General features: G+C 46.7%; 1 protein-coding gene across 1 annotated transcript in view; it reads left to right on the forward strand.

Annotated features, from left to right (window-relative positions):
• Positions 1-610: 610 nt before the first annotated feature.
• The window catches only part of LOC118771150 (junctophilin-1-like), a 37,852-nt gene continuing 25,885 nt past the window's right edge, over positions 611-12,577 (forward strand). The window contains exons 1-2 of the mRNA XM_036519045.1: positions 611-1,345; positions 5,704-6,493. Of these exons, the coding sequence (XP_036374938.1) occupies positions 967-1,345; positions 5,704-6,493 (1,169 nt within the window). The 5' untranslated portion in view covers positions 611-966. The remainder of the gene's footprint in view (positions 1,346-5,703; positions 6,494-12,577) is intronic.

A 12,577-nucleotide genomic window follows, 5' to 3' on the forward strand; every position in this document is an offset into this window, starting at 1 on the left:
AACCAGGTCGTGCGGATTATGGGGTTTAAATAATTACATTGTTGTTACAACATTGTTCGGTGTTCGCAAACAGCACCAAGCATATTAGCATATTGATTCTATGATTTCTGGATAGGTAGGTTTGTATTAAGACAGACTGCCACGATTCAATTTCCCACACTGCACGTAACTTTTAGGCTAAACTTTCAAATTAAATGTCACTTTGTTGTTACTCAAACAGTTTCCTCTTGAGTCTCAAAAACGGGATGCTTGCTGAATATCCCCATTAAAAACTGAGGGCAGCGCGTTTGCTTTTGAAACGAATGATGTTCTCATCCACCAAAATGATGCCGTAGATAATAACCTACGGTTTATTTTAGACAAAGATCAACATTTAAGGTTAGATGCAGCGCTGTTTCCACAACAATGATTATGCCATTGTGCTATTTTTCTTCTTTCATTAGCCGTCAACAATGCAAAGTCGTGTGAGCAAAATACGATTTTCATTGAATTTAGCGATATAAATATAGTCCAATATTGCAGGGTGCTCCCAAATGATTGATACTGTGGCTTCCTAATTGGCTAAGAAGAGCGTCTGGGAGGTGCTATGGCTCTGACGTCAAGAGTTGGCTGTCTTTCCTAGCTGGGGACTGACTCCGCTTCTCTCTCTCCCTCCCCGTGCTGCGAGAGGGGGGAGTCGCCAGGCACATTAGAGATAGCGCCAGTAGCACCGTGCGGCTCCGGTAGCTGTTCGTTACCCTCCGTTCCCGTAACTGCCTCGCCACGAACATGCACAAATGCGTACTCCCCTGCACCCCGATCTGAAACCATAGCACAGCGCAGCCATCATCCCGTTTTCCCGATTCGTTCTTCGGTGTACCCGTTTTATTATTTTTTTTTTCCCATCCTCGTTCCTGGTGGACCCCTTGGGGAAATATAACATCGAGCCAGCGCCGCGATTCGGTTTAATTGCAACCCCTTTTCTGAATGACGGGCGGACGGTTCGACTTCGACGATGGCGGCACTTACTGCGGAGGTTGGGAGGACGGGAAAGCCCACGGACACGGGATATGTACCGGACCCAAGGGCCAGGGCGAATACTCCGGGTCCTGGTCCAATGGCTTTGAGGTAGTCGGGGTGTACACCTGGCCCAGCGGGAACACGTACAAGGGGTACTGGGCGCAGGGGAAGCGGCACGGGCTTGGCGTAGAATCAAAGGGAAAGTGGATCTACCGTGGAGAGTGGAGTCACGGATTTAAGGGACGGTACGGGGTACGTCAGTGCCTCAACACACCTGCGAGATACGATGGCACGTGGAGTAATGGTCTCCAGGATGGATATGGGGTTGAAACATACGGTGACGGGGGTAAGAATTTATTTCCGTTAGCTAGCAGGCTAATCTTTTCATGTCCGGTGGTTTGTGTGTGTGCCATTTTCACCAGTTGCCATGTAGACTACCTTGCTTGCTATCATCACATTGGTGGAACAACATCGTAGCTAGTAGCTTACTAGCAAGCAACAAGAAGCCAAAGTACACCGAACGCTTCTGGGGATAAAGAATTTAGCAAACTATTGTTATATAGACATCAAGATAGGATACTGCAGAACTATTTGTGTATTAAATACCTAATTATTTGTTTCAACCACAGGCACTTGTTGATGCCACAAGACTTGTCCAACATTATTATGCGTGCGTAATAATCTGATTATGCGTGCATTGGAATATTACCTAACTTTTTCCGTGTCTACCAAAGCATTTCACGGCTGTTTAAATGACCAGCTGGCCATCTTTTCGTAATTATTACATCTTTGTGCATAGCCATTTCGGTGGTTAATCTTGTCTGTCAGATATTCCTTGTGTGCACTACGCTGACTGGGGAAAAGTACCAAATTCTGTTTAACTCTTCGCCCTGGACAGACGGGCTACGGTATACAGAATTGATTTTCGTACTTATGACATAATATCCCAGGCTTCTGCTGCCATTTTAATGAGGCAGTGCAGTGGCACTGCACGTTATTGACTTATGGCTTTGGCTCGGTCAGGTCAGCGCGAAGCTCTCTCGTAGAGGTCATGACTAATAATAGCCACCTGTAACAATTATCTAGTCACTTTTTAATGCACCCAACAGAAAACTGTTGATATTCAGTTGTTTATTACACCGATACAGACGGATGTTTTGTAAGGAATGTTCAGAAGCTTTGCTAACAAGCGGACACTATAGTAAACCCACACATAAGTAGCGCTCCTCAAACGCGTACCTTTGGGTAGGCTATGTAGTTGGGTTGCAGTCCAGTTAGCCGCATACTTGCTTTGACACAGTAGTCATAGTTGTAAGAAACGGTTAATATAATTATTTTATAAGTATTTTTTACTATTGCCATTGCTGAATCTATGGTTAAAGAAGATTGTGGATAATTCCCTGCTTTAAACAAACAAAAACATTAATATGATTTTTTAAAATTAATTTTTCTCTGGCAACGGCATAATACGAATGCTATTTTCATGCATTCGTTGTGTTTATTTTGCCGGAAAATAACCTCCTACAAAGTAAGAAAACTAGCTAATGGTTTCGTCCCATTTTGAGTGAGTGTGTGGATGAGGACAAGTGTTCACATAACTAGTTATATAGTAATTACATATGTAATAACAAAGGGACACTTAATATTCCTATGTATCTGCTTATAAATTTCACTAGTCAGCACGTTTTCCGGGACGCAATTTTCCGTGCATTCCGCCGATACTGTCACTGCTGTTGTGAGATTTATGTGGGCATAAGTAATAAAAATTAATCTAATAAAAGTCATATACAAGAGTACAGGCGAGCATTCATTTGCGCACAGTCATAACTTACATTTCACGTATTAAATGACAAAACTTGAAAGATGGTATTACGAAATATAGGCATTTAATTGAGTGAGTTATGGTGGGCCGATACTATTTGCGAAGTCATGTTCGTGGTTATTATACTAGTACTAGACAATAATAAAAAGATAATGCAATTATGACTTCTTTCATCATGCCTAGAATATAAAAAATCTTAAAATGTTTATTTTGCAGTCTATAATTGCAAAAGACCTTATTACATAAGCTTTTATTAAAGTTAGCCTGGGCCCACAATGTGCTGAAGACCCAGGAAACAATACCCCTGAGTAAGCAGCAAACTCATTTCCACACAAAAACCCCTCCTGTTCAAGTTAATTCTATTTTATTCTCCCACTTAATAAAAAATACCTAGCTCTGTCTATAATTGATGATACTCAGTTCTGCACCATCAAATGGATGTTTTAATGATTCCATTGATTTGTCTTTGTCAATCAGAATGTTTTTGTGGTGAATGATGTGTACGTTATGGCTTGTGCACGGCACGTTACATGTTCTTCTCATGACTACTGCTCTCACTTGGGTAGCCGCATGTCTGCAGTCCAATTTGCGTGTTACAAGGCAGCCTAAACTCTTTTATACAGCTGAATTTAACAACATCACCTTCGGAAGCCAGGCCACCCATTGGAACAGTCTGTTCTTGGTCTTTCAACTGTATCTATAAAATATTTTATCGTGTAAAATATTTATTTCTTTGTTAGTTGCTTAGAACATGCCCTGGTCTTGGAAAACATGCAAAATGGAATCCTTTTTTCCATCTGGTATTATCCATTTATGCAGCTGACTACTTTCAGAAGTGGTTCATGTCGACCTGCTTGCTTGAGGGTACTGAAGCAGTGTGTCATCTTGGACTCAAGCCTGCAACCTCTGGGGTCCAAGCACATTTCCCTCAGTGCTGTAGCGCTCTGCACGAGGGCGTTCTAACTGAGGACATTGCGGGGATGTCACCACTACAGTCCGCTATATTAGGCTGTGCTCCAAATCAAATACTTGGGTATAAGCTTGTCCGCGTAGAAGTACCAAAGTTTGTGGCCCTTATATTGAGTGCAGCTTCAAAAGTCAAGTAGGAGAGATCAAGTATGTGTCAAAATTCCCCACATCAGCTCTGGTGTCCTTGTGGATGCATCAAAGCATACTTTGTCTATTCTTGTATTTCAAGTATGAGATTTGACTCTCTGTGGTCATTAGCGATGCCGTGGAACTTGCTGCAAAGAGTAAGGGGTTCCCAGGTGTCCTGGCAAAAATTCCCAATCAGGCTCTTTCAGCCCAGCCATCTAATATTCTCCCTGATTTACTGACTAAATAATTCCTTCCTCAAACAAATCCCACTTCCAGGTTGCCATTGTGAAAGAGAATTTGTCTGTAGTTGACCCTACCTGGTAAAATAAAGGTTAAATAAATAACAATACAAAATTTACTCATGTAAATTCATACAAAGGAGAAAGCAACATTAGCTGGAATTTGTTAGTTAAATCTGTTGTCTGTCAACATGCATTTTGCCTCGTCGATAAACGTGGCTAGAAACGCTGCGGAAGGTGTTGATGGCCTTCTCACATCAGGACGAGGCAAAGCAGGTCCCATCAGTCATTTTCCTGCAGGCTGCACACCCACTTGGGTGCCCAGCAGTATTCTTGGAAGTACATACTACCAAGTATGCTATTTGGAGCGCTGCCCGGGTTTCAGTTGTATGGCAACGTTCCTGGATCCTCAGTGCTGCACTGCTGCTGGTTTCTCCGCAGTCGCTTTCAGAAGATTGGCGAGAAACACCATTTTTTTAACGGGCAGAGAAACCATCCAATGCCACAGAACATCATGGCAGATCATGCTGGGATGGTCGTATGTATGAAACGTAGGAGAACAGATCAAGATGCACTGTCATGCCTCCTAATGATTTATTACTAGGCAACTATCAATGCTTTTACTTTTACATGCCCCTTTAAAGAGCTGAATATTTAGTGAAGAAATGTAGGTTAAGTGCTTTACTGAGGAGAAAAATAGCAGTTTGGGAATCAAACCTGCAACCTCTGGATTATAAACACCATTATTGTTGCGCCAGGTTGCCACCACATACCAGCAGCATCAACAGTCACATAAAGGAAGTGAAAGGATAGAGCGTCTGGGGGAGCATTCATGTGTTATGTGATGTGTTATTGTTTCGATATGTTTGTTTTGCATGTCTCTCCGAGAGGCCTGGCGACCTTTGATCGCTCCCGTTCGAGTGTGTCTCCCACTGGCGAGAGAATTAGCACGGCGCTCTCCGCAGACATCACAGACGGCCCGATTTAATTTGGCTGGGTATTCTCTCAGCTCACCGAGGGTGCGGGCTCTGCGGTCCCGGCGGGGAGGGTGCGGTTTAATTACACTTCCCCTGTGCAGACAGGGAGCTGGATATTTCATGCAAATGCGGATCCGCTCTTCAGTCAGACGCACGGTACGAATCAAATGCAGGCAGCGTCTTGATCTGTCCGTCCTCCCTCATCCTCTGCCACCTGTATCGTTGCTGATCTTGGGTCAGTGCTTGCAACATCATGGTAGGAGCCTGCTCGTCAAGCACTGATCTGGGATCAGTGGGGAGCTAGGGAGCAGAGAAGGAGGCGCCTTTTTGGTTCTCTGTACTGCCTGCATGAATGATCTCTGTGTACTCTGTGTGCTCTTATAACAGCATGGTAACCCAGATGGCATGTCCCAGAATTCCTTTGTAATTAATCAGTTCATTGATCAATTGACTGATTGATTGGTTGACTGATTGATTGATTGATCGATTGATTAATCGATTGGGTGGTTGATTGATTGATTGACGCCCTCCCCCCGGGGAAGCTGACACATCTCTGTCATCCCGAAAGGTACGTACCAGGGCCAGTGGCTGGGCGGCATGCGGCACGGCTACGGCGTGCGGCAGAGCGTGCCGTACGGCATGGCGACGGTGATCCGCTCGCCGCTCCGGACATCGCTGGCGTCGCTGCGCAGTGAGCAGAGCAACGGCACCGTCCTGCCGGACGTGACGGCAGACAGCCCGGCGGCGGGCACGCGCGGCGGCTTCGTCCTCAACTTCCACAGCGACAGCGAGGTGGGCGGAGGCGGCAGCGGCGGCGCCGGCGGCGGCAAGAAGAAGGGCCTCTTCCGCCGCGGCTCGCTCTTCGGCAGCCTCCGGCAGCTGCGCAAGTCCGAGTCGCGCTCGTCCATCTCCAGCAAGCGCAGCTCGGCGCGCAGCGACGCCACCATGAGCCGCATCAGCTCCAGCGACGCCAACTCCACCATCAGCCTCGGCGACGGCGACGTGCCGGACGACTTCCCGCCGGCCGAGGACCACGTGGACGCCACCACCACCGAGTCCTACATGGGCGAGTGGAAGAACGACAAGCGGCACGGCTTCGGCGTCAGCGAGCGCTCCAACGGCATGAAGTATGAGGGCGAGTGGACCAACAACAAGCGGCACGGCTACGGCTGCACGCTCTTCCCCGACGGCACGCGCGAGGAGGGCAAGTACAAGAACAACGTGCTGGTGCGCGGCGTCCGCAAGCAGCTCATCCCGCTCAAGAGCAGCAAAACCAAAGAGAAGGTGGATCGCGCCGTGGAGGGCGCCGTTCGGGCTGCTGCCATCGCCCGGACGAAGGTGGAGATCGCTGCGTCCAGGTAAGGGCCGGCCTCCCCACCCCCTGCGCACCTGCGCGACTCGGTTCGTTTCAGATAGCTCTGTGTAGGCCCGCAACGCTGGGTGACGTGACCGCCTGCCCGATTGACAGCTTCAGTTAATCACGAGTCCAGTTTGATGGGCACCCAATGCGGCCACTTACAGCAGACCCAGCGGCCTCCCTGGGACAGCGGCTGTCCAATCTCTGATCCAGGCCGGACGAATGTAGGCAGGGTTGTTTGCACCTGATTGGAGCTGTTTTTGAATGGTTTTGCACTGCAGGAGAGACTTCATCGACTCGCTCCTTCATCATAGTGGCTCTGTAGATATTGATCAGAGTGACCCGGCATTGTGTCACTCAAACCAACTGAAGTTTGAATGAAAATCAGGATACACAGTGTAGGGCCCAGTGCTGGGAGCGAGAACAGTCTATCAGACCTTACATCACCTGGTCAATAAAGGCCTGCAAAAATTGGCGAAATACCAAAAGCTCTCTGCAGAGGGTTCTGCCTAGCATGTGGAATCAGCTGTTCTAGGTTGTCTGAAAGGACCGGCCTGTTCAGAATGCTGTGGTAAGGCTTTGGCTAGCTATGTGCTCCTCCGGCACGAGAGTGTGGAGCATTTAAGGTGGCATCTTTTTTTCATAAAAGTTAGCTGTGGGGTAGCAGGACAAAAGTAATGCTTGGCCCAGTCAGTCTCACTCCGGGCTTTTAGACAGATAAAAAGGCCTCTCTGTTGCATAATGTTCCCGGTGTGCGCGCAGTGATGATGGTGCATTGCTTCTGGTTGCCATAGCAACGCGGCACGGGTGTTTTCTCCCCGTCGCCGGGAGATTGATCGTGCTGGACAATGGGAGGGTGTGTAACACGACGCTTGTTTTGTAGCAATCGGCGAATCGCGCGACGCGGTTCCTCGCCTCGCCTCGCCTTGTGCCTGTCGAGTTCTGTTCACAGGAGATCAAACAGTTGCATTTACAGAGGCGCTTGTCCGTTTACCATTATAATCGATGTTTCATTTTGAAGAGGGCGGGCCATCTGGCCCGCACTGTGACCTTATTTTTGTGGCTGTTTTTAGATTTATCTTGCGGAGGGGTCATTCATACAACACGGCTCAATCTTACATGTTACAAGAGCGCCACAGTACACTAAAAAATGATAAGGCCGAAGGCGGGATCGTACAGAAATGACATAACTATATTATCAGTAATTCCAGTATTATCCAGTCAGAGACTACACATGTGTGTGCGTGTGTGTATGTGTGTGTGTGTCTGCGTGCGTGTGGGTGTGTGTGGGTTGATGTGGGAGGGATTTATGTTGGTTCAGATAAATGAACCACTTGTAAAATAACTCTGAGCACCATGTAACACCTTTCAGTAGGGCCATAGACCCACATGTTCTGAGGAAAGTCCAATAGGTCTGAAACACAAACATGACCCTTTCTTCTCCTACGGATCTTTTTACACACAGTGATATTGAAACAGAAACGGTCGTAGCTGGGAGGAGGTCTAGCTGTTTTAACATTCTGAATGCCACTTCTTAGCTGCTTTGTAGAAGTGTGTTTCTGCAGTGTCGTGTTAAAGCTGAGCTTGCTTACCATGCCGTGAGATAACACACCCACCTCCTATCTCCAGAAGTCTGGATTCAGATAATGTGTGTGTTCAGTATATTCACATATAGTAAACCCTGAATGCACTCGTAATTCCGTAAAAGCTGGGCAAATCCGTGGTTATCCCCCCCCCCGTCTCTGGCTCGGGATTGCAGGGTTCAATCCGACCTGCCGGGCGTGATTACCGCTGAAAGGAGAACCCTAGCTCTGCACCCGTGCCCCTGTCCTCTCCTGCCATGGTCCCCATGGGGGCGGCACCTGTCCTCCCGTCCCATTTGACCCCACCTGGCTACAGTTAGCCCAGGACCCCGTCATACCTGTGGTGGTGGCCCAGGATGCAGGGGTAGGGGGTCAGAGGTCACTGTACCTGCTGATGCGTTCTCCTCCGCCAGGAGCTGCTCCATTGCCCTGCAGAGACAGGCTGGGCATTACCTTTTAATAAAGAGTCAGACCGGACAGCAAAGAGCATCAGGAAGAACAGTAAGAGTAAGGCCAGACCAGTTAGACAACACAGGCTTTATATATGGATGTATATAGATAGATTGATATAGATATAGATACAAGTATAGTTATAGACATAGTGATATTTGTTTGGCATCAACATTTAGAATTTAGTATCTAAAAACCAAGTACATGAAGGTACAGGTACATAGATATTAATTTGATTGAACTTGATGTCATTATCACTTTTTCGCCATGTCTAGGGCTTTCTTCCAGGAAGATCGTTGGTTGGAATTCATTTCCGCTACGTTTATGCAAGCAATGAAAACAGCAGCACTTGCTTCAGCTCGCCTATCAGAGTCAAGCACTGCCTTTCAGAACAAAGCACCGTGGCAGGGAGTGTAGCAATGGACTACATGTTCTGTACGGGTGTGCGTGTGATGTGCATTCACAGATACATAAAGAGAAAGAAGAGCTGACCTTACCTGTACAAAAAATCGGCCACTGTCAGGCCATTGCCGTTGACCTCTCTTGGCGCCCACACACGGTACTCACACGTGTTGGATTTGGATTTTGGGAACCATTAGAGGCACAGTGACAGAGATTATCCACCCTCAGCTTCCCGGCCTGGCAGAGGAGAGCGGCCCTGCTTCAATATCATTTTAATACTGTAATGGCCCTCATGCGTGAACTCATGAGATAAAGCTGAAATGGGTTTTTTGCAATAGTGAAAATCATAATGTGGTCCACTGTGAAAGGATTGGCAGCGATTATCGGGTGGTTTGAACATTTCCGGTCTATCTGTTTCATTGTGTGAGGAGAGGGGGGGCGAGACCTGAGAGGACAGCAGTGCTAACAGATGTTTGGTGGCAGCTGATTCAAAGACAGCAGCACTAACAGATGTTTGGTAGAAGCAGATTCAAGGAAAGCGGCACTAACAGATGTTTGGAAGAAGCAGATTCAAGGACAGTGGCACTAAAAGATGTTTGGAAGAAGCAGATTCAAAGCCCTGTATGATATGGAAGTGGCGTTTTTTGTGGTGTAATGGTAATCAGCAGAACATGAAGAGTTTTACAATGATGTGAGATTAATTTGAGGTGCGTAAGCTTCTGCTCTTAGATACTCACATTAAAAGGTGCACTTATACAACCATCATACCCTGAACTTTACATGTGACATTCAGCTCCCAGCTTAGTCATTTTAATTATGCTGCAACCTGGGCAGTCATGCAGAATAGTTATGTGTGTCATGCTACTCTCTCGGATGATGAAGTGTGTAAAACTATGTAGGTCCATGCATTAAATACTTGTGACGTTGCTAAATAACGGTTAAATAGCTTCATCGTGTGGGAGCGATTTGTCTCTGTTGATAGCGGTTGAGTCACTTGAAGTACAGATTCACCAAACAGGTCCAAGAGGGTAAGTGAATACCCCCCTATTTGTGAATGCAGGTACATCACTACAGCCTGGCAGAGTTAAAGAATGGAAATTCAAAGGAGCTGGTTCCCTCTGACTGACAGGGAAAGCACAGATATTCTATATTCTGACCAGATATTCAGCTCTTGCACTTCCTCCATCCTTCCTTTTTCCATGTCTTACAGATTCCAGTTGATAACAGGAAGTTCCAGTGCTTTCTTTAACTAGGCATTTTGTATTTTACACCGTGTTCCTTTTCAAGAATATTTGTATAGAGCCAGGAAACCACAACAGCTACAGCTTCAGCAGTGGCCGAGGGAGAATGTGAAGCGTGCAGAGCTGACTATCTGGTCAATATATAGAGTGTCTGTGCTGGAAGTGCTGAGCTCGCAGCGGCCCTCGGTGACTGATTGAATGAGCTGGGCTGAATGGCAGTGTGTAGTAGGCTGCACGTGGCACGTCATCTGGCCCACGTCAGAGAGCCGGAGCAGACAGGAGCCTGCGAGTGCCCCCCGGGCCCGCCAGCCTCGCGCGGATCAAAGGATCGATGCCGTGGCAACATGACGTGTGGAGTGTGCACGGGGGGGGCAGAGAGCACAAACGGCCAACGGGTGTTTAGGAGGAAATGTTTTATTCGCTTGAATTTCTCAGGAAATGCGCATAGGAGAGGCGGAGTTGGGAGATGGGTTTGTTTGTGCGTGCTTTCATGTGAGCGCCTGTTTGTGTGTGTGTTTGTGTGTGTGTGTGTGTGTGTGTGTATGTGTGTGTGTGTGTGTGTGTGTGTGTGTGTGTGAGTGTGTGTGTGCACATGCTTGTGTGTGTGTGCATGTGCCTGTTCACATATGTGTGTGTGCATGAGTGCATGTCTGCTCTTGTGTGTGCACACGTGTCCATACTTGTGACTCTGGCTGTACTTGTGAATCTGCATTCATCCGTGTGTGTGTGTGTGTGTGTGTGTGTGTGTGTGTGTGTGTGTGCGCGTGTGTGCATGTGTGTGTGTGTGTATGAGTGCATGTCTGCTCTTGTGTGTGCACCTATGTGTCCATACTTGTGAATCTGTGTTCATCCGTGTGTGTGTGTGTGTGTGTGTGTGTGTGTGTGTGTGTGCGCGTGTGTGTGCATGCGTGTGTGTGAGTGTGTGTGTGTGTGCACATGTTTGTGTGTGTGCATGAATGCATGTCTGCTCTTGTGTGTGCACATATGTGTCCGTACTTGTGAATCTGTATTCATCCGTGTGTGTGTGTGTGTGTGTGTGTTTTTGCACATGCATATGTGTGTTTGTGTGTGTGTGTATGTGTGCATATGTGTGCATGTGTGTGAGTGAGGCCAGTGAATTCAGATTTGTAGCTTTTCTGCCAGATAAAATAACACCAGGTAATTAACCTGTTCTGCAGCAAAAATTCTAAACCGCATCTTAAAGATACTGCGTCATGCAAAACCCACTATGTTCAGGGCACAGCTCTTAATAAGCGAAAATTGCCCTCAAACTAACCAGAACGCTGTCACAGCTGGGCTTAAGTATTTTGTCAATAAGTCAATTGGAAAGATGAATGAGTCAGCTTTATCCTGCCTCACCTCATAGCCTTGCTACGATCTGCCAGCACACCTTATACAAATATCCTCCCCCTAGTTACAGATACATGTTGCTTAATGCCTTCGCAATTAACTGCCAATTGAATGCCAAAAGGTAATGCCAACGCTTCCCCCAGGGAATTAAAAAAATGAATCTTAAAACGGTGAAATGACACACCGGCTTTTCTCTGCGGGGAAGCATAACATTAGCACCAGGTCATGTGGGGACACGCCGGGAGGCAAGCTAATGCGTAGCAACACAGACTCCTCCATTTGGATAAAAAGAGGGGGGGGGGAGGAAGTGGGCAGGGCCTGGCACACATTTCCAGTAAGCAATCAAATCTGATTTCTCATCAAATCAAGCAATGACACTTAAGGGGGCGTTTCCAGTTTCATGCTGAAACTGGCCGTGCTTTGAATTCTGTGTACTCATGCATTATCAAGGTGTTCGTGCTGTTGAAAGGAAACCTGGAGCTAGGCTGGGCATTATTATGAGTACAGATTGAAATGCTTGCGGCAGTGAAAGGCAGTGTGCACAAGTATCTTGGGTTTCGTACTCTGGTGGAACAAAACTGTGGAAATGCGTGTTTCTGCCGCACAACAGCAATAGAATCTGGTGCTCTTCAGTGGCAACATTGAAACTAATAATATTACCAGTTCAAATTTACATTTACGTTTACATTTACATTTATTTATTTAGCAGACGCTTTTATCCAAAGCGACTTACAAAAGTATTTTGTAAATTTAAATTTAAATTTGTTTAAATACAGCTTAATAGAATGATGACACTAGCAGGTGTGTACAAATGTGGAGCTGTCCTGAGCTTGGTTCTTCAAACTCAGACCTCTCCCCCTTCTATCACTAGAAAAAGCTTGCTGCAAAAATTCATTTTACATACATAGAAGCATTAGAAGCAAAAGCCTGGTGGCTGTTGAAGGCTCTGATGCAACATAAATCTCAATGGCCGAAACAAAGAGATAGAATCTTTTGGTGGTGCAAGCTTGGCAGCTTCACCCCGATTGTGTATTTACAATAGCACCAGTTAGCGCAGCA

Source organism: Megalops cyprinoides, chromosome 24 (genome assembly GCF_013368585.1).
Source record: "Megalops cyprinoides isolate fMegCyp1 chromosome 24, fMegCyp1.pri, whole genome shotgun sequence".
NCBI classification, from domain to species: domain Eukaryota; kingdom Metazoa; phylum Chordata; class Actinopteri; order Elopiformes; family Megalopidae; genus Megalops; species Megalops cyprinoides.